Raw genomic sequence first — 23,165 nt, 5'->3', positions numbered from 1 at the left:
AATGCCACTAAAAGTAAGACAGACAAATGTGGAGCTTCCCTACTGTGAAGGGGGGAAGAACTGGGAAGGGGGAGCACTGCCCTGGCTCCATGGCTCCCCACTCCCACCGCCTGGCTATCCCTTTGTAGGCCACCTTCCACAGACCATCACTGAGCCAGCACCACTTTCTTTTCTTTTATAGAAGGGCAAAGTAAGGCACAGAGAAGGGAAATGTCTTACCCAAGAGTACACAGTTTGCCAGCATTTAAACTGAGACCACACATAATTCTCAGCACTTTGAGCCAGTTACCCCTTTTTAGGAAACTATACTGTCCAGTTAAAAAGCACATAGGAAACTATAACTGTTTAATTGCATTAAAACATGATGTAGTCATGAGATGGATTTTTAAAACAATGACATTACTCAACAGGTAACTCGAGCATCATTCAGATAAACTTCATTTAAACTTTATCCATACCAGTGCTTCCAACTCGAGATGAAGACTCTTCTTTTTAGAGTTTAACCTCACAATTTCTTCCTGCTCTCTGTTCCTTTGATTGAGGAGCTCCTGTCTGCGAATTCTCTCCCACTCTAAACGACGTTGTCTTTCAAGTTCCTGTTTTGCTGCCTGAGAATAATGAATTAAAGTTAATTTCTCCATAAACAATTTTGCATCATTCAAACACCGATGAGATGACAAAAGTGAGGCAGGAACTGAGTGCCTGTGGGTGACTGGGCAGACCTAATTTTATCAATGGGCTTAATTAAAGAACTTCCACAAAAATGACTTCATCCATCAGATTTATGGATTGACTCACAGGGAAGTTACTTTTCTTTTAATAAACAAAAGGATGATTTCGTAAAAAATATGTTACTAGGAATAACTGCACCTTTTTCTGGTACCAGGGAAGAAAACAACTTCTATTCATATTATTTATAATTTACGGTGCTCCATCCCCAGCCCTTTAAAACACAGCCTGTCCTCCTAGGAACCCCACACAGCACTGTTTATCCCAAGGACTTGTGCAAGCCCAGCCTCTTGATTCCTCACTAGACCTGTCACCCCACTCTCATCTTTCTGCCTCTCCAATTCCTTGGCCTCTTCACTCTGGATCCTAAGCTTGTGTTCATTTGATGACCTGATCAAACTGACTTCTTCCCCTGGCTCACTAACCTTAGCTCCTCACTCTTCTCTGCAATCGGTTCTCCTTTGGGATGTCACCTGAAGACATGCTTTCTCTTACCATTTATTGGCCCTGAACACCCCTCACAGGCAAGATTCAGATTTGTATAAAGTAAGTATGAACGAGGATAAGCCACAATAAAACCAACCATTTTTTTAATTGAAGAAAATATAGTCACTTATTAAATGAAATTGTTTTCTTAGGAAATAAAATAACCTAAAAATAACCTCTCGTCTTTCTATCTCTTTTCTCCTTTCTTCCTCCCGTTGTCTCTCCAATTCCCTCTGCTTCTCCAACCGTTTTTCTAATTCAAGTTGTTTCTTCCATTCTTGTTCTTGCAATTCTCTCTGCTTTCGTTCCCACTCTTCCTTTTCTTTCTGGGCTTTACGCTCTGCCTCCCTCTGTTGCTGCTCCATCAGGGCTTGGCGTCGCTTCTCCAGTTCCATGTTCCCTCGCTCATAGTTGGCTTTCCGCTTGTCCTCAAAAGTAACTAAATAAGGCACATTATAAGCATCCTCACACGTGAAGAGCCTGCTGAACCCGCAATTCAGTTTCAACATACACATGCCTTGTAACCATTTGGCTATTACTCTTTGGATACTTCTCCTAAGGATAATTTTAACCCAAATGTAAATAGTAAACTATTTCTGCTCTAAGAATACTCATTTTTAGAAAAAAGATTTCTAAGTTTGAACCCACCCAAGAGAGAAATAATTTTAACTATTTCTGCCAATAAAAATGCTTTTCAACTTTTTTCTCAACATTTCTTTAAGGACAACCAAAGTTGGATGGCTATATATTTATTTTATTTGACATGTGCCATTAACTTATTAATATTTTTCAATATCTACATATGTACTTTTTCAACTAATATTTAAACTATTTTTAAAAATTCAAGATTTGATTGCAAAATTTGCTCTAATGATTTCTCCTGAAGTGGGAGAAACACTTTAAGTAGGATGCTAATACACACATTCTTGCCAAATACACACATTGTCTCTTCCTCCTACATACATACTCTCTTAATTTTGACAATCTTAATTTCATTGATGTCAAAATCCACCCCATTTATCAAATAGTTTCTTGTATAGCATATAAAATATTTAAAATATAAAAATTCTGAATATTCATTTGCATTTCATGGTAAAATTTAAGAGAACTCACGATAAATATACAACTTAGACACTCAATGTTACCTGGTAATTTTTTCTGAGGTTCCTCTTCTTGTATTTTCTGATATGAAGGCAGAGTTCCATTAATGGAATCAATTTGCTTTCCTCCTCTAAGAAAAGCAAACAACAAATAAATTAAGCATCATGCAGTCGGAGAATTTTTAGACTAGATTATATAGATTACCTATGACCAGAGCAAATTAATATTTAGAACATTATATTAAAGATATTTAAAACACGGTATGGTCCGTAGTTATAATGAACAGCAGTATATGGATTGTCAAGCCAGAGAGATCTGATCAAATCATGGCTCAGCCAATTGTTTTTTTGGGTAAATTTATTCTCTTTAGTCATCAGTTTTCTTATCGTTAACAATGAAAACACAACTACTTCTAATATCTATTCCTTCTCAGTAATTCATTAAATTCCAAAATCAAATGTCAGTGTAAATGTTTAACTCTCCACTAAACTAGTGGAAATCCCAAAGTAGTACTCATGTCTGCCAAGTGATCAAAACCACCCCCTCTTCACCTAAGGGGTGAAGGGCACTCACCTAAAAGACGGAGGGACCAGCTCAGGAGGTAAAGTCAGAGGCAAAGGCTGTCCAGCTTTGGCCATGTCAGTGAGGTGCATCGCAAGGATAAACTCTTCAGCTTTTAGTTGTCCATCCCCATCAATGTCAGCCAGACTCCTAAAGAAAATGTGAAAACTCACAAGTGAGAAATAAAGTCTCAGTTTGAAATCAAATATTTTCAAAATAATTCAATTTTTTTATTTTTAAAACAATAATAATGATAGTGCTGGTCAGAGTGGTTCAATTGGTTGGGCGTTGTTCCATGCATGGAAAGGTTGGCAGTTTGATTCCCAGTCAGAGCACATGCCTGGGTTGCGGGCTTGATCCCCTATAGGGGACATGCAGCAGGAGGTGGCTGATTGATGTTCTCACATCAATATTTCTCTCTCTCCCTCTCTCTTCCTCTCGCTCTAAAAATCAATTTTAAAATCTTTTAAAAAAAGAATTATAGTAAAATAGTTATCATAACACATTTTAGTAAAACGTAGAGATACAGAAAAGTGCGTTAATTTTTACCCTTAATTACAAAACACTAAAGAGAGAAAAAACAACAACTTTTAAATAGAAAGAAAACTATTCCTTTATTCCTTCTGAAAACGTGGACTGCCTTTTTTCATGGTTAATTCACCTAGCAAATCACTTTTTTGTTGTTGTTAATCCACACCTGAGGAAATTTTTTTTCCATTGCTCTTCAGAGAGAGTGAAAGAGAGAGAGAGAGAGAGAGAGAGACATCGATATGAGAGAGACACATTGATTAGTTGCCTCCTGCATGTGCCCCCACTGGGGGTGGGGAATGAACCTGCAACCCAGATTCGTGCCCTTGACCAGAAAATGAACTGTGACCCTATGGTGTGCAGGCTGACCCTCTAACCACTGAGCAACACTGGCCAGGACTCAAATCACATTTAATTCTACATTAAAAATGAGATATTTTCTAATTCTCCATAAAAGGCATTATATAAAGCAAACTAGTTTTACTTATAAAATAATTAATTGCAAAGTTCTCATGAATAACATTTTGCTCAATTTTATTTGCTTTCAAGGTTGTGTTAACTTTCAAGCAGCTACTTTTATGGAACATCTTGGAGTCACAAACTTTTATAGAAACATTATCTTATAATAGAGGATGTATAGTTAAAAATCCCAATTAATGGGCAAACTTACCAAATAGTAGCTAGCTGAGTTTGAGAAAGATTTGACTGAAGAAGGGCATTTCTAGCTTGAAAACCTGATTGAGTGGGAAAAACATAAAAAATAAAATAAAAGAAAGTTCTTTAGCCTCTTTAAAGTCACACAAACCTAAATAGCTGTACCTGTAAAATAACACTGTTGCTATCCTGGGAACTTTTAACATAAAAATTTTTTTTAATATATTTTATTGATTTTTTACAGAGAGGAAGGGAGAGAGACAGAGAGTTAGAAACATCGATGAGAGAGAAACATCGATCAGCCGCCTCCTGCACACCCTCTACTGGGGATGTGCCCGCAACCCAGATACATGCCCTTGACCGGAATCGAACCTGGGACCTTTCAGTCCGCAGGCCAACGCTCTATCCACTGAGCCAAACCGGTTTCGGCAACATAAAAATTTTTACCATGTGCCAGGCACTGAGCATTCAGTAGTAATCAAAACAACACAGTCCCTGTCCCCACAGAATTTAAAATCAGAATTAATGGAGCCAAATGCTCAGAAGATAACCATACACAAGTGACTGGGATGCAGGACTGAGCCACCAGTACGGAAAGTACTTAGAGGCCAACTTCTAGTCTGGAGCCTCCTGGCACACCAATGCAACCGGAAGCACTGCTTCCTTAGCCTTTTCATATCTCTCCCCGCTGATCATTCCTTTGTCTCTACTCTTCCTCTTCTAAATGACTTGTAAATCTTGATACTCCCCAAAGATTTATCCTGGACATTCTTTTCTGAGTATTCACATCCATTTCTATGACTGTAAATAGCACCTAGAGGCTAGTGATTCCCAAATGTACATTCCCAACATAAACCTTCCTATAGCTATTTTATCTGATCACATCAGTATTAATATATCCCATTCTATGTTCCCTAGCACTTTAAAGCTCTATTACTTTTAAACACTTATTTTGCTTGGCCTACATTGTACTTCACTGATGAGTGAAGAGAGGGGAAAGTCAGAAGGTGGGAAGTCTATTTGCCTCTTACCCTCTGTTTATATCCCTTTCATTATTTTCAACTAGTAAAGTTTGGATGTTTGTTCTAGCATGCACTCAATATTCTATGGGGGTCTAAGGCCAGGTTTTATGGCTACCTTTGAGCATTAAAGGATAAGCAATGCTCATGTGCCTTTAGAAAGGGCAAGTAGAGAAAGACCCATGAGGACAGGGATTCGCGGGGAACTGAGGCTAAGTCCCACACACTCCCTCTTGTCATGTGAGCATCTCCATTCACTCCCTACTCTGGAGGATGAGGTTTGATCTTCTCAAGGGTGAAGTCTTTTGCATGTACATCTGTGTGTTCAACTTCATTGTAAGAACTTTTTAAGAAAACCATCAGGTTATATCCATTTTTGAATTTTTATACAACTTACATTATTTGCATATATCCAATGCCTGCCAAATTTTTTTGATGTTAAAATTTTAGATGAGCTATAAAGTACAAATTCAAAGTTCTTCAATAGAAGTCCATTTAAAAAAACTTTAACTCACATTCTTAAGCATTGTATGCCACTTACCTGAGAGGTATCCACTCATGCTTTTGTCAAGACTATTAAATTTTTGCCGATATTTTAATCTTGAAGGCTGAGGAACTGCCCACTCTGTGGTCCCAATCTTGGGCGAGTTCCCTGAGAGTGAAGCAGTTGAGGAAGTTGAGCTATAACAAAATTTATTTAAAAAATTTTATGTTACTAAATAAAATATATTTAGTTCAACCTTATAAGGCAGACAGTAAGAATATCTTCTGTAATACAACAGTAATTGCTTTTGTATTTGATACTGAAAAAAATTCAAACAATTATCCTTGTTCTTGGGAAAGCAAATACCATACATCAAGAACCTACAATGTACCAGGCCCCATAATATGCTGGGGCCTTTACAAATATTACTTCTAATCCTCCTGACAAACTTAAAAGGTATTTACTGTCCCAGCTTTTATATGGTTCAGTGATGTTAAGAAAAAAAAAAAGGTTATTCATTCAGTGAGTAAGCTAGGATACAAAGATTCTTCTGGGTCACTGCTTTAAAGAACATTATTGTGAGACAACTGGGTAAAGAAAATGTGGTCAATATATACAATGGAATATTACTAGGCCATAAAAAAGAGTGAAATCTTACAATTTGTGACAACATGGATGGACCTAGATGGTATTAGTCAAAGACAAATACCATATAATTTCACTTATATGTGGAATTTAAAAAACAAAATAAAGGAACAAATAAAAAGAAAGAAACTTATAGATACAGAGAACAAATCAATGGTTGCCAGGTGGGGGCCTGGGTGAAAAAGGTGAAGGGATTAAGAAGTAAAAATGGCAGTTTGGAAATGGTCACAAGAATGTAAAGTACAGCATAGGGATACAGTCAATAATATTGTAATAACTATGCATGGTGTCAGGGGGGTGTTGGATTTTTGTGGGGAGGATCACTTCATAAATTGTATAAATGTCTGGCTACTATGCTATACCCCTGAAGCTAATATAATACTGAATGTCTGCGTAATTGAAAAACTTTTTAATTTATAAAAAAAAGGGGGTATTATTGTGATTTATAGAAGGGGTGAGGAATGAACATTAATGTTTTCTGAAATTAAAGAATACTCAAGCAGAAGAATTTGCTCAAGAAAGAAATTAAGAATGTACAATGGTTATAAGATTTTTTAAAAGCATACTTTTTTTAAAGGAAAAATATGTAGCTCTGGGCAAAAAATTTGACTGATTAAAAACATAGCAAAATATTTTTTGTTTACATGGAACATTTTTTCAAAGGTAAAATACCACAGGCATTTATAATTCTAAAAATAAAAACAATTATTTTATGTAAGTTATAAATAAGTAAATTTACCTTAATTGTTTACATCTGGCCATTATAAAGTAAAACCTGGATAAGTTCAGAGATTTAAAAAATAGTCATTTGTTAAATACTCCTTATTAAAACATAAAAAGTTGGAAGCTTAAGTATTCATACCTACTAGATCCTAAATCAATCAGAGACTGGGCTTTCTGTATACTAGCACCACCAAATCCTCCCATCATCATACTATAAGATGACGTATGAGGCAATGCTAAAAAGAAAAGAAAAGAAAAAAATGAAAAAGGTTCACACTAAACAATATTACAAATTATGAAAGAAATTTGCCTCTATTGGAACATGAACAGTTTCTTTCTTCGTATGAACTACTGATTTATCAGACATAAAGTACTTACTTGCAGAAGAATAAGGAATGGATAAAGGCTGAATGAGACTGGCAGTTCCATTTGGTAAGGATGAAGTGCTAACAGAAGGCACCAAGGGAGCAGGCATCATTAAGGGAGGAAGGGTGGTCCCTGAAGTTGCAGGGGACAAAGCTGTTGCTATAGGAGCGACTGGAGGCAATGGCTGAGGAATGGACAGATTGGGCATGCTTCCCATTCCTAAAGGCAAAAAGAACATATTTTCTAGTGCTAGTAAATCAGTTATAAAACACATGCCAGAAAACAAGTTTATAGTGCAATGAGCAGACCCCATATTCACAGGAACACTATGGGCAAACTAGTCTTAAAAATACACAAAAGCAGCTTTACCCCAGCAGTGAGGAAGGTTAACTACTGCTTTTAATATCAATAGTCTGACCTGTGTGAACTAAGAAAATGCCTACCAAGGAGTTAAAAATTCTCTTCCAGTATCATGACCAAATTAAGCAGCCTTTTCCAATTAAATATTAGTATCCTCAAAGAGAGGCTGTATCACCTGATCCAATGTGAGGATAATACAGTGCTACTGAATTACACACACACACAGCCAAACTGCCCCCACCCAAAGGAACAAAGTGACAACTCTTATTCATTTACTAACTGAAGAATACTACGTACATTATATAAATATAGTCACACAATGCTTTGGTATTTATCTCTAGAGTTCACTACAATAGTGAAAGAAGCTAGCTAGCATTTTAAGATCTAACATCTGGCGTAGAGGCACATGTTTCAGGTACACAGAGCTATCTAGTTGAATATTCCATTTCAATGAGTGCTTCTCACATATAATTAATAACAAATTGGCTAATAAAAATGAATGGAAAACTGGTTATCTCTGATGAATGTGTAAATTAATTAGCACAGTCTTCAACTTTTAGCCCTAAAATTAGCTGGCTAACCTTTAAATTAAAGAAATTTCTACGTATGTATAATTTTAAATTACGCCCCTCCCAAATTAAACTATTTCAAGTGAGTTTAAAACTGTTCACATTTTTTCTGTTACTCATACAAAATATAGAGGAAACTTATTAAGAATAGTATTTAGGATCAGCTATTGCGAGGGGGATATTATAATTTATCATCCAACTTGGAATTATGAAAAGGCACACTAATCGGATGGAAGCCAGGACAACAGACATAAATAAGGACTGTCCTGTGAAAACTGGGATACATGGACACCCTAGCTATAACAGCAATTTTTATTTTATTTTATTATTATCATTTTAAAAATCAAGTTTATTGAGGTGACATTGGTTAATAGGATCATATAGGCTTCAGGTATGGCTTTCTATGTTACAAGAGCTGTATATTGCACTGTGTGCCCACCACCCAAAGTCAAATCATCTGTATGACAGCGAATTTAATATTTATCTCAGACATGAAATTAACTTGGAGTCTGGGATTATCATTTTATACCAACAAATCCTTTTTTGATCACCAAATATTATGCCTTGGAATTGAGTTTAACTATCAAATGCAGCTAATTAAATTAAATAAATACATACCAAAACGGGCAGAAATTAATGGGGAGAACATAGGAGGTTGTTTCATAATAGGAGGGAGAACCACAGGCAACTGCTGGCCTTGTAGCTTTAGTTTGATGAGTTTCATGGCTATGGAGAACTCTTGCTGATCCATCTTCCCGTCTTTGTTCAGGTCTGATAAAGCCCTAAAAGGACAATGAGGTGGGTAGATTGTACATAGCGTTAACATTACTTTTGAGGATGATAAAATAAAAACAATGATGTAGCATTCACACATCGATCATCAATTAAGTATGTGCATGTGTATCTCAAAAAGCGGGAACCTATACATTAAGAAATACTGACCAGAAATAGTATATAATAAAATACTGTTAGTCTATATAGAATCTAGAGACCTTTGAAATTAATTCCATCATGCAAATGGAAAAAAATTATTCAGGAGTATAATCCTTCTGTCCTAGCTGGGTGGCTTAGTTGGGTGGAGCATCATACAGTACACCAAAAAGCTGCGGCTTTGATATCCGGTCAGGGCACAAACCTAGGTTGTGGGTTCATTCCCCTGTGCATATAGGAGGCAATCAATCAATGTTTCTCTCTCACATCAATGTTTCTCTCTTTCTCTCTCCCCCTTCCTTTTCTCTAAAAATCAATAAAAACGTATCTTTGGGTTAGAATTTTTTTAGAAAAGGATAATCCTTCTAAACTTATTCATTTGTTCAAGTATTTATTGAATGCTTGCTATATGCCTGGTACTTGGCCAAACTGGGAATATTGCAAATGGAGAGAAAAATGGAGTAGAAATTGATATTTTAAGTACATTAAAAAACAAATGTTATTATAGGTATCATAAAGCATAATTTCTTTAAGGTAGGAACAGAAGAAAAGAGGAATAACTTTGGGTTTGTAGATGATGAAATAAATGAAACTACAAAATAACAGAAAGAAAATTGAGATTCTGTCAAATTATAAAGAAATGTTTTTCGATGAAAATGTATACATTTTCTTTACTTAGAAATTCTAAGGAAATTAGAAATTTGTCCTATAGAATAAAACCCCAATTGATTTTCAATCATTTACTCAATCAAATGTATTTCTAACAAGCTGAAGAAATACTCTTACTTAATAACAGATTACAAGTAAAAACAATTTTATGTTAAACTGTATTAAAAACAAAACAAAACCAGACAATTGGAAATTTAAGATCATCTACAACAAAATTATTTTACCATATTTCAGCTAAAACAGGAGCCGGCAAGCCTGATTGCAAGAAAAATGTACGTGCTTGATCACCTGAAGGCAATAAAAACAAAAATCAAGCAGCGTATTAGTGGACGGAATTATTCCAATGCCTCTGAATAATAATAATAATGGGCAACAATAATGTTATTGGTTTATTATAATTTTAATTCCAATCACTAAAAAATTAAACAGAAATACATATATAAAATTATTATATTACTTTAATAAGACTTAGATGTTCTAAAAAAAGTCACAACTAGTTATATGATTAATCAGTGATAAAAGATTACATTATTCATCTCAGTTTTTTCACAATAATTGAAGCCTTATTAGATATATTTCTATTTAATAAAATGTATAGTTTAAAACACTATTCCTTAGAAGAGTTCTAAATAGCTCTCCGTGGATCTTCTCACAATCCTATGTATACAGCTGTGTATGCTAACAATGGGAGTTCCTAACTGCTCTCTAGCTGGGTCATTTCTCAGAATTGGGTTTACAGTGAGCTATCTTGAAGGACGAGGTAATGTTTCCCTCTGGGACAAAGAATAAACTAGCTTATTACCACTTGCTAAAACATGGTGGGTTCCTCCACCTGTGTTCCTCTCCTACAACACAATCTCTGCATGTGTAGCATCCTTCTGGGATTTCTGCATGGTCTCTGTGTGACTCAGGGTACAAGGGAGTTTGACAGAAACATGCTAATGCTCATGCTAACAGCTGTGTCATTAGTAATAAAGTTTGTTGCTTTTGTTTTATATCTCACGGGTACTGGTAAGTGATATCACATAGTTCTTGTCCTTTTCTATCTGACTTGTTTCTCGTAGCATGAAACTCTCGAGATCCACCCATGTTGTTGCAAATGGCAATATTTCATCTTGGTATAAACTTTACCATTTAATACAAACTTAACAGCAATCAAAACTATTTCTAAGATATGACATGAAAAGGAGCATAAGTCACAAATAAAATATAAACACAAACCTGTTATGTAACCTCCTGCGGGCTTGAGGTTATCAAACTGCTTGTCATGCTTAGTCCGTTCTTCAGAAGTAATAGCCCACATGTTTGGCCCTCCTAAAACATAAATGGAAGACAAAGAAATTATACTGTACATATGAGAATGCTTAAAATACACAATTCTAAAATGTAAATATGAATCACAAATGCCCATTTAATGACAGTACTTAATACCCAAGTGACACAAAGAGTGAAGCTCTATCACAAACATATACAGCACAGGCCCAAGGCTTTTCACTCATTCATCCAGTTAACATCTATTGAACTATTACTGTATACCACTCACCGGAAACAGGCAACAAGATAAATACTGGAAATAAAAAGATGAATAAAATATTGTTCCCATTCCTCAAGGAACTCTTACTCTAGAAAACAACTTCCAGTATTTTCCATGTTAAACTGTGAAGCATCCTTGGAATGGGTCAACTTGAATTCCACAACTAACGAAGTGAGAAGAACCCAAAAGCCTTGCTTGTTCAACAGAAATGATATAGTCAAGAACACAGACAGACTGGCCCAAGGGAACATAGAGATCTATGGTGAAAATTCAGGATTCTAGCCTGACCATTATTGGACATGATGCATCCCTCTCTCTAACAGCAACTGCAGGAAGGCCTGGCTGGTACATCCTCCAGCTTCAGGCAGCTCAGCTAAAATGGGATTTAGAGGATTCAAAGTTAATTCTGTTTAGGTGTACGAAAATATCCTTGACCTTCTTTCACCTAACTCTTCTGGATCACAGTGAAGTTATAGCCAAATGGAACACCTAGATTTTGTGGTGGCAGAGAGTAACAACCAGGCATCTGAGGAGGAAACACCTTCGACACATGAGGTTTGAGGGTAGAAGCGGCATTAATAACCTTTAACTTCTAGACTGGCCCTGGAGCCTTCTTCCCAAAGGTAAATGCTCTGGTGTGGTTCTCCTCAACTACTGGAGGCACCTTAAGTTTAACTGACTGCTGAGCCTGCCACCCCCAAGACAGCTCTGACTACCATTTGGTCCTGATCCACACTCAGTCTTAGGCAGGCCCTGTGTACCTGGACTCCAGGGGTGTGGATTTCTAAGTTCCGGCCCCTCCATCCCGTGGCACCCAAACTCCTCGTGTCTCCTCCTCCTTGGTCTTGGGAAGGGCTTTCCTGCTTCTCCCCCAACAGCAGTAGGAACGTTAACTCTACTTGGTATCAGTACAGAATCTTAGGCCCAAGAAGGTTCCCTCCCCACCTCAGTGACAGAGCTTTTTCTTCTACCCTTACCCCAGCAATGGTCTCTGCCTGTGCCCTTGGGATGGATCTTCGCTAACACCTTCCCCAGTGACCACAGTAGCTTAACACTTTGCTGAGCCCTAACTGGTTTGGCTCAGTGGATACAGCGCCGGCCTGCAGACTGAAGGGTCCCGGGTTCAATTCTGCTCAAAGTGTACACCAAGGTGTACCTTGGTTGCGGGCACATCCCCAGTAGGGGGTGTGCAGGAGGCAGCTGATCGATGTTTCTCTCTCATCGATGTTTCTAACTCTCTATCCCTCTCCCTCTCTGTAAAAAAATCAATAAAATATAATTTTAAAAGAAGACTTTGCTGAGTAGAAGAAAAGGATGCAGAAAATTGCATGGTATTTTGTGCCTGTCCCCCTACAGTTGCCTGCAATATTAGGTGGGGGTTCATTCTGGTCTCTTGCACCGTCCCCAGTCTTTTTGGTTGATGCCCACAGGAAACAGCTTGAGAGTAAGTATAAACTCCCCTTGGGTCTGCGGCCCCCAGTTATTCCAGACTGACATGCTAGTCTTCACTTGTTGTTTGTTATTCACTAGAATCTTAACTGATTTCTGTAACATCATTTTATACATTTTACATTCCTCCACTTTACTTAGAGCACTGATTGTATCCTTAAAGTCTGAGGTTGGATTCTGTAGAAAATGTTCCAACTCCATTGGTGGAGTATGGAAATCCTTTGATTTGCCATCAGTCCCATGGTCTACTCTGAACAGCCCCCTTTACTCTAGAGCTTGGCTGAAAACATTAGTCCATTTACTTACTGGGTGCAAATCTCCTATGCCTTTACACTTTGTATTATTTAATGGAATTGTACCTATGCCTGTATTGAATCCAATCTAATCGGCTACATAATTTCTGGAAACTCTTCAAAGTTTCTGATACACTGCCTTTCCTATATCCTAAAGCTACCTCAGATTTAAAACAAAATGTTTTCTTTGATAATTTAAATGGGATCCAGGAAAAAAGAAAATATGAATTTAAACCACTAATTTGAAACAAGACTTAGTGTTGTTATGAGTGAACACAACAGGAACAATGATGCAGCTACAGGAAAAAATGTGGTCAAGAAAATGAAGGGTCTAGAAATATCCTGTATAAAAAAAGGCTAATATGAAAATTGCCCCCTTGACCAGGAGTTCAACCGGGAGTTCAACTGGGAGTTCGGCCAGGGGGCAGGACCGCCCACGGCCCCTTCCTCTGGCCAGCCGGGCCCATTGCCCCAATAGGGGCAGGCCAGCAGGACCCCATCCGTGCACCAATTCATGCACTGGCCTCTAGTTTTTCTATAAGGCAGTTAAAAAACTAAAATATTGGCAAGAGGAATCAAAAATTAAAAAAGACATGGTAGCCACTTTAAGTATTTTTAAAAGCTGTTATATAGAATACAGTTATTTGATATCCTATAGGAATTAGGAACAGGACAACCATATTTGAGAAAGTTAGGGCTGTTACTGAAGCGGGATCCAACTCCTCGGAAAGTATTCTTTTGTTAGAGATGTTAAAACAGAAAATGGCTCATTAAATCTGAACATTTCTGAGGTTCTCTCAAACCACAGAAAACAAGCAAACAATGATTTTTAACAATGCTCTCCATTTGTTATAAAAAAATAAGACCCATTCTTTCAACTTCTACTACTCCAAATACACCTTTGCCCTCTTCCTTTGTTAACAGCACAGGGGAGCATAAAGGACTAGGGTGGAGGGAGGTTCTGCCCTTGTCTGAACGCTAACCAGTTTTGTGACTTAGGTCTTCCATGAATCCTTACCTAGGACTGTTGTAAGGATGGTACATGTAGTCCCAGGCAATACTTGACTAGCCAGTGTCCTACGCCAGAGGTTTTCACCCCTAGCTGAATCACCTGGGGAGCTTTGGGGGCAGGGGGAAGCGATTCTAGCAGAACAATTAAATCAGAATCTCTGCGGGATGCGGTACAAGCTTCAGAGTTTTAAAAAAGCTCTCCAGGTGGTGCTTTTGTGTAGCCAGGGCTGCACACGGCCTCCTCTTCTTTCCATCCCTCCACAGAATAGTCTGCTCCACCTTTACCTCCCAGCCAACTCTGGACACCTGGCCAACAGTGCTGTCCAAAGGCAACTCCTGGGTAGGGGGGTAAGAGATCAACTAAAGGACTTGTATGCATGCATATAAGCATAACCAATGGACATAAGACACTGGGGGATAGGGGAGGATAGGGGACTGTCTGGGCAGGGGGGAAAAATGGACACATATGTAATACCCTTTGTAATACTTTAAGCAATAAAAAACAAAACAAAAACAAAGGCAACTCCTGGTGGCTGTCAAAGTGAATGATATGGTCCAGTATCTGAAGATTCTTTCTCCTAAGGATGCATACACCCTTCACGTTTATCCTGTTAAAAGATGAGTTCATCTCACCTAACTCACACAGGTCTTTTTTTAATCCCCTTTACCATACTGCTCTCAACTGTTGACCAGCTATCTTGGGAAAATAACCTTCTCTATCATTTATTTTTAAAGTCTAACATGAGCAGAGTAATAGCAGTACTTAGTAGAAGCAGCAACTACTATCTACTGAGTATTACTTTATGCCAGCAACCATGCTAAGTATATTAATATTACTTAATTTTTATAACAATTACATGGACTAGGTTTTACATGTATTACAGAAGGAAAAACTGAAGCATTGGGTGGTTGGATAATTTTCTTAATACCATACAGCTAATATAACTTATAGCTAGAATTTTCTTGTACTTTAGAATTATAGCTCTAAAATTCGTGCTCTTAATTACTACCTACATTACCTTCCTGATTACTTTGATATCGATATTAGTTTAGCAGTATTATTTTTGTCATTTAAAAATAAGTAACAAAATGTAAAGGAGATGCATCTAAATGGATATTTAAGTATAAAAATATGAGTCTCTTTTACGTGTCAAAGAAACCAAATTTTCCTTTGGAATTGTACCTTAAAAAAATTTTGAACATGGGTGATATAACAAATAGGTGAAGCAATGTTAACTGACACTACTACAAATATATTTAATATATAACAAGAGAAAAAAACAACCTAGGATAAAAGAAATGCTGATATTCCACTATCTCAGAAAAGTAAATCCTCACAAATCCCATATACATAACATCCCTTTACTTGGATAGTCACACCACACCATTCTATTTCACACTTTATCTTTCAAGGTCCAGGGCAGATGTCACTTCCTCTAGGAGGTCGCTAATACCTGCAGGTCAAATTAATTGCTTCCTCCTCTAGATTCTCAAGAGGCTACTCCATGCTTCCACAGAGCACTTAGAAAGGTGCAGTAATTGTTTTCTCTCCATCTGTCCTACCAGGCTATGAGCCCTTGGAGAACAGGAGCTTTGTGTGTTTACCTTTCTATTCCCAGAACCAGCCGAGTACCCAGCACAGAACAAACACTTAAAAGTGATTGAGGAATAAACATGTGAATGAATAAAAGAGGGAGCAGAAAACAAGACAGGCAAGATCAGGACTTGGGGAGCACAAAAGCCACAATCTTTTTGTGGTCTATCCTTCACATACGATTATACCAGCCCTCTAAGCAGGTCTTTAGAGCTCAATACATTCAATGTGGCTCATAACCATCTATTTTTCACTTCTGACTACTTTACAAATTCACCTTCTACCAATAAGAAACTAAATATGCTTAGGTATATAAACTCATGTATGTTTGCTGCCTACATTATAAAAAAATTTCCCTTACAAAGTTGTTTCCAGGAATGCTTATCATTGAAATGTAGGTGTCCACTATAATTCAAAACACTGTGATATATCTGATTTAACACATACTTAGGAGTCTTGACTTGGGGTGGGGAACACAATACAGTAGAATATACAGATGCTATATTGTAGAATTATACAACTGAAACCGGCATCACTTTATTAACCAATGTCACCCCCAAGAAATTATTTAGAGCCAAAGAAACACTAATTCTTCCATGTAATGACTGTCTGCCTTAAGCAATGTATTGCTAAGCCCAGGTCACATAGTCTTTACTGCACACACACACACTATTAGCCCTAAATGATTGGATTAAAAAAATCTATAAGCATCCTCTCTTAAAGACAAGTTTTAAGATTAGATTTAAAAATAAAGAAACATATGTACTGAAGAACTAGAAACCTAAAATAGCTACACCTACACACTTTCTAAATAAAGAAATACCACATTCACAGTAAAAAAAAAAACACCTACTTAGTTTATCAGTTTATTATAAAATAAATAAATTAACATGTCACGATTCTTGTGACTACAAAGGCAAATAGTGTGGCTACAGACTGATTTACTACTATATGACTCTAGAAAAATGATGGTAAAACATGACAATAACAAAGGATGACAAAGATGGAAGCAGCTCACCTTTCTTGAGCCCTGACTACCCTTCAGATACTTTATATGCAATAATTCATTGACTCCCACCAGTACCTGAAAATTGTGTATTATTAATCCTCATTTTACAGGTGAGGAAACAAAAACCCATGGTGAGTTCTGTGTCTGCACTAACACAATAGCCACTAGCTACGTGTGGCTTTGAGCACTTGAAATATGCTGTGTGACTAAAGAACTGAATTTTTAATTTTACTTAATTTTTATTAATTTAAATTAAAAATGAAATAACCAAATGTAGCTAGTGGCAACTATCTTAGATAATGCAGCTCTGTAAGAACCAAAGAAGTCCAAAAGTCTATGGTTAGTTTCAGGATAATAAAGTAGACGGGGCAAAAAATGAGAAACACGTCAGAAGCATTTTGACAATCAGCTTGGTCTAGGGCACTCAGAGATAAGTTCAAATGGTATTAGCCATTAAAACAATAACATAATGTTTAAGGAAATGGGAGAAGCAAAATGAATAAACATTGGGCATGTACAGTGTGCCCTAACTTAACATGGTCAATAGGTTATTGGAAACTGTGACTTTAAGCAAAATCATGTGTAATGAAACTAATGTTTCCATAGGCAAATTGATATAAACAAGAGTTAAGTTCCTATGGCATATTTCTGGTCACAAAAATGTCACCAAGCTTCTAAATTAAGACCCAAAACACTTCTAATACTAAACACTGAAATAAATGTAGAGCTCTATATATTTATGAAAGATGAATAAAACCAAAAAGAGAATTCTTTTCCAACTGGATTATTCCAGTTCAGGGCCCGGGTGGCTGGAGCCTCTCCTGACAGCTCAAGACCCTGGACAGGATATCCTTCCATAGCAGGGCCACTCACACACACACCCACACTCACTCAGACTGGGACCATTTAGACACCCAATTCACTTCACATGCACGTCTTTGGGATGTGGGAGGAAACTGGAGGCCCCAGAGAAAACCAAGCTAAACGTGGGGAGAACATGCAAACTCCACACAGACAGCAGTCCCGGGTAGGAATCAATTTTCTTTTTCTCATCAACACTGAAACATTGAATGAAAGGACATTATTTGAGGACCTGCTGTATTGCTTTCTATTATGTTCATTTTATTTATAAACCTGCTTAACATGTTGGTTGAAGTTTATAACTAAACTGTTTTTAATGCAAATTCCTTTGTATGGGGCATAGAAATTCTCAAATTTGTTAGAGCACATTATCACTACAATTATTGGCTTAATCAATTTACAATCATCCCATGCTATAAAAAACACCTTTAATATTCTGCTGCTCACAGCACTCTGCTTTTTGTCCTCCAGTTTTATACATCAAACACAATATGGCTTTAAGTTATTCTTTTTAAAAAAAAATATTTTATTGATTTTTTACAGAGAGGAAGGGAGAGGGATAGAGAGTTAGAAACATCGATGAGAGAGAAGCATCAATCAGCTGCCTCCTGCACACTCCCCACTGGGGATGTGCCTGCAACTAAGGTACATGCCCTTGACCGGAATCGAACCTGGGACCCTTCAGTCCCCAGGCCGACACTCTATCCAGTGAGCCAAACCGGTCAGGGCAATTTAAGTTATTCTTAAGCACACATTCCAGATGATACAGCAGAACATGCTTACAATGAGTTGTAATAGAAGCGATATGCAGTGTTTTGAAATAGACTGCCCAAATATTTTCAATAAGAATACTTTAAGTTAAAAAAAAGAATAATTTAAGTTTTGCATTTTTACACTTAAAGAAAAATATCACAAAAGAATATTTTATAACCTCTACTCCCCCCCCACCCCCAATCTCATAACCTCTTTATCTTCCGACAAGCACAAAGCTGCTTACGCTTACCATTCATAGCTGTGGGAAACTGAGCCATCATGCTCCTGAATTTTCCTTGCTAGCTCTCAGCCATCTGCAACATAAAAACATTGTGCCATTAATAATACAACAAGGGCAGATCACAGCTTAGTGCACCCGCCAAGCAGTGGGAATGTCTGTCCCCTTCAGCTTACACTCCCAACAGAAAACAATGCAGAGCTTCTGCTGCTGAACAGGCAGAATTTACATTTGGGAAAGGGGAGGAGATTTTGTTGGGCAATGGATCGGCCTTGAAAATGGAACCATTTAAAAGAAAAACAGTCACATATTTAATAGCAAATACTGAATAAACTCTTGGCATGAACTAATTTTGTAGAAATTAATTTGGGAAAGAGGGAAGTTATAACTAGGCAAGAAATTATTTCAGAAAAATCAACTGTATAAATTAAATGTAAGTAACAATGAAATCCATAACACTCTTCTTTAAAAAAAAAATCCCCAAATGAGAAAAATCCCCAAAATGAATATAGCATAGCTATTTAATCAAGTTCCACAGGTTTAGAAAAATGGTCTAGAAGTATGTTTTATTTAAACATAATTAAATGTTCTAGGCAAGTGCTCTGAACTTGAAGAGAGGAAATTCAGAAATTTAATAGCTCTGGGTTCAAATCCCAACTCTGTTATTTTCCCAGCTGTAATCATGGAAGTTATTTAACCTATTTTGAGTCTCCAATTCATCTGTAAAAATACTTTGCAGGAATATTTTTTAAAGTATTAAACATAATGCAGTACACTGCCTGACACACAGTGGGTTTTTAATAAATAGCTTTCTGGGTGCCCAGGAAGGGAGAATGCAATATAAATCTGAACCCTAAATTCGTTAATTTACTCAGAGTAAATTAAATTTTTTTCCTTGAAACTCAAGGGTAGGAAAAGTTAGGGAGAGTGAAGACCTAACAAATTTATAGTAATATACTGAGTTATATAAACCATGAATTGTAACATTGTAGGGAAACACTACTATATTAACAGACTACTCAGTAGCTCATCTATTTACTCAAATCATTTCAATATTAATATTTTTAGAAGCCTACGGAAAAGTGTTTGCACAAGCCATTTGAACAAGGTCGGCATAAAGAGCTGCACATCGTAGTGGATGGCGTCACCAGAGGAGCTGGCTGATTAGCTGCCAGGAAGTGTTTACAAGGTACTGTATCTTAGTGAATTCGGTGTGCTCAAGAAGAAATATGGCTCTATCAGTGTAACCACCAAAAGTGAGTCACACAAACAAAAACACTGGTATATAAATCCAAACAAGAAATTTAACAGCTTTATTTCCTCCTTTAAAGCAAACTATCATCTACTAAACTGCGCAAAGGGACTTAATTGTGATTAGAATACTTACTGGCACCAGGCAGACACTCTGACACATTTACCTACACAACAGGAATAGCAAGAGCTGGGTAACAGGGATGGACAGGCCTCCAGTAATGCTTTGGCACTGCCAGTTTTACTCTTGTGACTCCCAGCTTCTCTCTATGTTACCACTGTATATCACCATCCTCTCAAAGTTCACACTCCTTCTTTAGATGTTAGTAACCTTTACTGCAATGGAACTTTAAACCTGCTACTACACTTGACTTCACCTGTCACTATACTATTCTTAAGTAGGAGGAAATTTCACCCACGCACAAGTTGATTTTCTTCACTTCTTTCTCAAAGGTAATATAAACCGCTGTGGGTTGGTCAGAAACCCCTTAAGAAGGTATTGTGTTGAGATTTAAAGAGTAAGAGTTACTTATAATTGTAATGTTAAGAACCTTGAATTTGAACCTGTGGTTAACAAGGAGTTTTAAAAGGTTTTAAGAGGAGGGATAGAGTCAGGTATCACTTAAGACAATCAACTGTGAAGAAAAGGGCACGCTTGAAGTAGGGAGATCAGTTAGGAAGGAGCTGAGAACAGTATCTGGCACCTGATCTGGAATAGTGGCAGCAGAAACAGAGAAGATGGGATGAATTGGATGGAGAACAATGAATGGTTTAAGAAAGGTAGAACTCAGGGATTGTTTAAATTATGGAGTAAAAGGAATCAAAGAGATGACTCTCAGAATTATGGTTTGTGAGACTGGGTGAACTGTCTTAAAAACAAAAACCAAAAACATGGGCACAGAAGGAAGTCTCATAAATCATGTTATGACTACAACTTCAAATAAAGAAATCCTACAAACAAGCACATTTTTACTTCCCCAATTTTAAATTATCATAAGTAATGTTAAACCAAAATACATCATATGCCTGCCAAGAAACTATTTCCTTATAGAGATGTAATAGGTAAGGGCCCCTATTTTACCAGGTCTCTGTAACTGAGAGAGATAATTTTAAAATGCAGGAGAAAATCCTCCAAGCACTACCTGCAATGCATTTTAGAACTGCATAAAAGCATGTAAAATACCAAAGATCATTTGGAGAAACAGCAGACTTAAAAAAGACAAATAAGGAATAGCATCCCATAGTCACATAGCCTTAAGTAGTTAGATCATCTACCTAGTCATCATGTATTCTGTAAATAAAACAGAATGCTACCTAATAATCACAGGTATAATCCTTAAATAAAATCAAAGAATGAACCAAATAATATAACAATATAATGAACAGGGAGGGCAAATCCCTTCAGTGAAGCTGAGGTCCTGGTATTACAGAACCTTCACCTGTACACGGGATTTAGCCACCCATGCATGCAGGTACTACAGCAGCGATGGCGAACCTATGACACACGTATCAGAGGTGACACGTGAACTCATTTTTTTGGTTGATTTTTCTTTGTTAAAAGGCATTTAAATATATAAAATAAATATCAAAAATATAAGTCTTTGCTTTACTATGGTTGCAAATATCAAAAAATTTCTATATGTGACATGGCACCAGAGTTAAGTTAGGGTTTTTCAAAATGCTGACACGCCGAGCTCAAAAGGTTCGCCATCACTGTACTACAGTGTATTGTAACATGGACACATGGATGGATGGAACATCTGACTTACAGTGATAACATCTGAATAACATAATTTGTTGGAACCAATAAGCTTTTAAAGCATACCATTTCATATCTCTTATGTTTACATCAAATCTGTCCTGTTGTAGAATAATTACCTCATGTTTAACAATTCTTATCTACTTACAGAGAAATAATAACAATTGAAATTTAAAAAAATGTAACAGGTATATTTTATTTTTAAAAAAGTAAAACTGTTTTACTTTGTGTAGTCATAACAATTACCATTTGCTAAGTCCTTAGTTACTATGTGCCATGCTCAATATTCATTGAGAACCCAATATGTTCTATGTTTTATACAAGGAGCTTCAGACCAAGAGGACCTTATAGACTAGTCTACCAGGACCAGGTACTGCTAGATCCCTTTGATAATACTAAAAATCCTCACAATATCGCAGCAAGGCAGATGACATAGTACTTATTTCATAGATGAAGAAATTGAAAGGTTAAATTATTTTCCTAACTTCAGTAAGTGAAGAAGCTAGTATGCAATCCCAAATTTGTCTAATTCTAAAGCCCATGAACTTCCCATGGGCTCTATCTGCCTTTTCCTCTCTTATGGATAATAATTAATGACAAGTGAGTGGGTTCCTGCAAGCAGTAGGTCAACTTAATGTTGGTCCATTCGTAGGGGAGAAGAAAAACAAGTCAGAGAGTCTATATCAATCACATACATCAAGTGGGGAGTGCTAATTATTTCTTGCCTCTAGGTGTAACCTTTTGAGAGGAAGAAAAGGATAAGCAGCATTTCCCAAGTTACATGTCTGAAGCCTGTTTTAGGCACATGTGATGGAAGGCAGCATCCAATAAACACCTGTCTGCTCCTTGGAGGGGGTAACATGTAATGAAAGGCAATCCTGGAGCTTGCAGTTATCATATAATTTAATCACTGTCAATTACCTATGGTTTTAGAATATTTATGTGCAGGTTTTCTTGCTTACTATAAATTGAGAACTGGTATTGTTACCTTTTTAGAAATTAAGATATGTATGGTAGAAAACAGGAATAAGGCAAAGAAGACTGTTTTGATTTAATATAATCCAAATGCAATTTGGAGAATGTGGGAAATATATTCATACTAAGGTTCAGATAAGCAGAAATGCTTGAATAGGAGTAGGAAATCCTTCTGCTACAAAGGGTCAATAAGACCCAAAAGAAGAGGGAAAAATGTAGCCATTATAAGTGAAAAGTAGCTCAATTAAAGTTGGATTTTTTTGTTTGAGTGGAAGCACTGAATTACAGAAGTAACGAATTACAGTAATTATTGAGTCCAAACCCTCAATTTTCAAGATGTAAAAACTAAGAGATCTGTACAAGCTCACAGACTCAGTAGCAAAACTGGTCCTAGAAACCTCATCTTTTATGTCCAATATCCTGTTTTGTAGTTTTCCGACTTCCCTGATTATATAACCTGGGTGGGACATTTACTATTTCTACAGATTCTGAGGCCTATCACTCAGAGATTGTGACTAAGAAGATCATTATGTGAATGAGTGTACGGACCTCCTAAAACGTTCTTCCTGCCTTGAGACCTGTAAAAGATAAAATAAACGGAGCCACTTTAAAAT

General features: G+C 36.9%; 1 protein-coding gene across 1 annotated transcript in view; it reads right to left on the bottom strand.

Moving 5' to 3' along the window:
- The window catches only part of ITSN2 (intersectin 2), a 103,830-nt gene that overhangs the window by 66,041 nt on the left and 14,624 nt on the right, over positions 1–23,165 (bottom strand). The window contains exons 2-14 of the mRNA XM_081100613.1: positions 18,579–18,642; positions 11,046–11,138; positions 10,049–10,112; positions 8,844–9,007; positions 7,309–7,515; positions 7,070–7,166; positions 6,947–6,982; positions 5,620–5,759; positions 4,076–4,139; positions 2,890–3,027; positions 2,361–2,446; positions 1,392–1,654; positions 459–608 (exon numbers count right to left, since the gene is read on the bottom strand). Coding sequence (XP_080956739.1) covers positions 459–608; positions 1,392–1,654; positions 2,361–2,446; positions 2,890–3,027; positions 4,076–4,139; positions 5,620–5,759; positions 6,947–6,982; positions 7,070–7,166; positions 7,309–7,515; positions 8,844–9,007; positions 10,049–10,112; positions 11,046–11,138; positions 18,579–18,609 — 1,533 coding nt within the window. The 5' untranslated portion in view covers positions 18,610–18,642. The remainder of the gene's footprint in view (positions 1–458; positions 609–1,391; positions 1,655–2,360; positions 2,447–2,889; positions 3,028–4,075; positions 4,140–5,619; positions 5,760–6,946; positions 6,983–7,069; positions 7,167–7,308; positions 7,516–8,843; positions 9,008–10,048; positions 10,113–11,045; positions 11,139–18,578; positions 18,643–23,165) is intronic.

The sequence above is a fragment of the Myotis nattereri genome (assembly GCF_964212035.1).
Source record: "Myotis nattereri genome assembly, chromosome: 10".
NCBI classification, from domain to species: Eukaryota; Metazoa; Chordata; class Mammalia; order Chiroptera; family Vespertilionidae; genus Myotis; species Myotis nattereri.
This window is presented reverse-complemented; position numbering and strand designations above follow the sequence as displayed.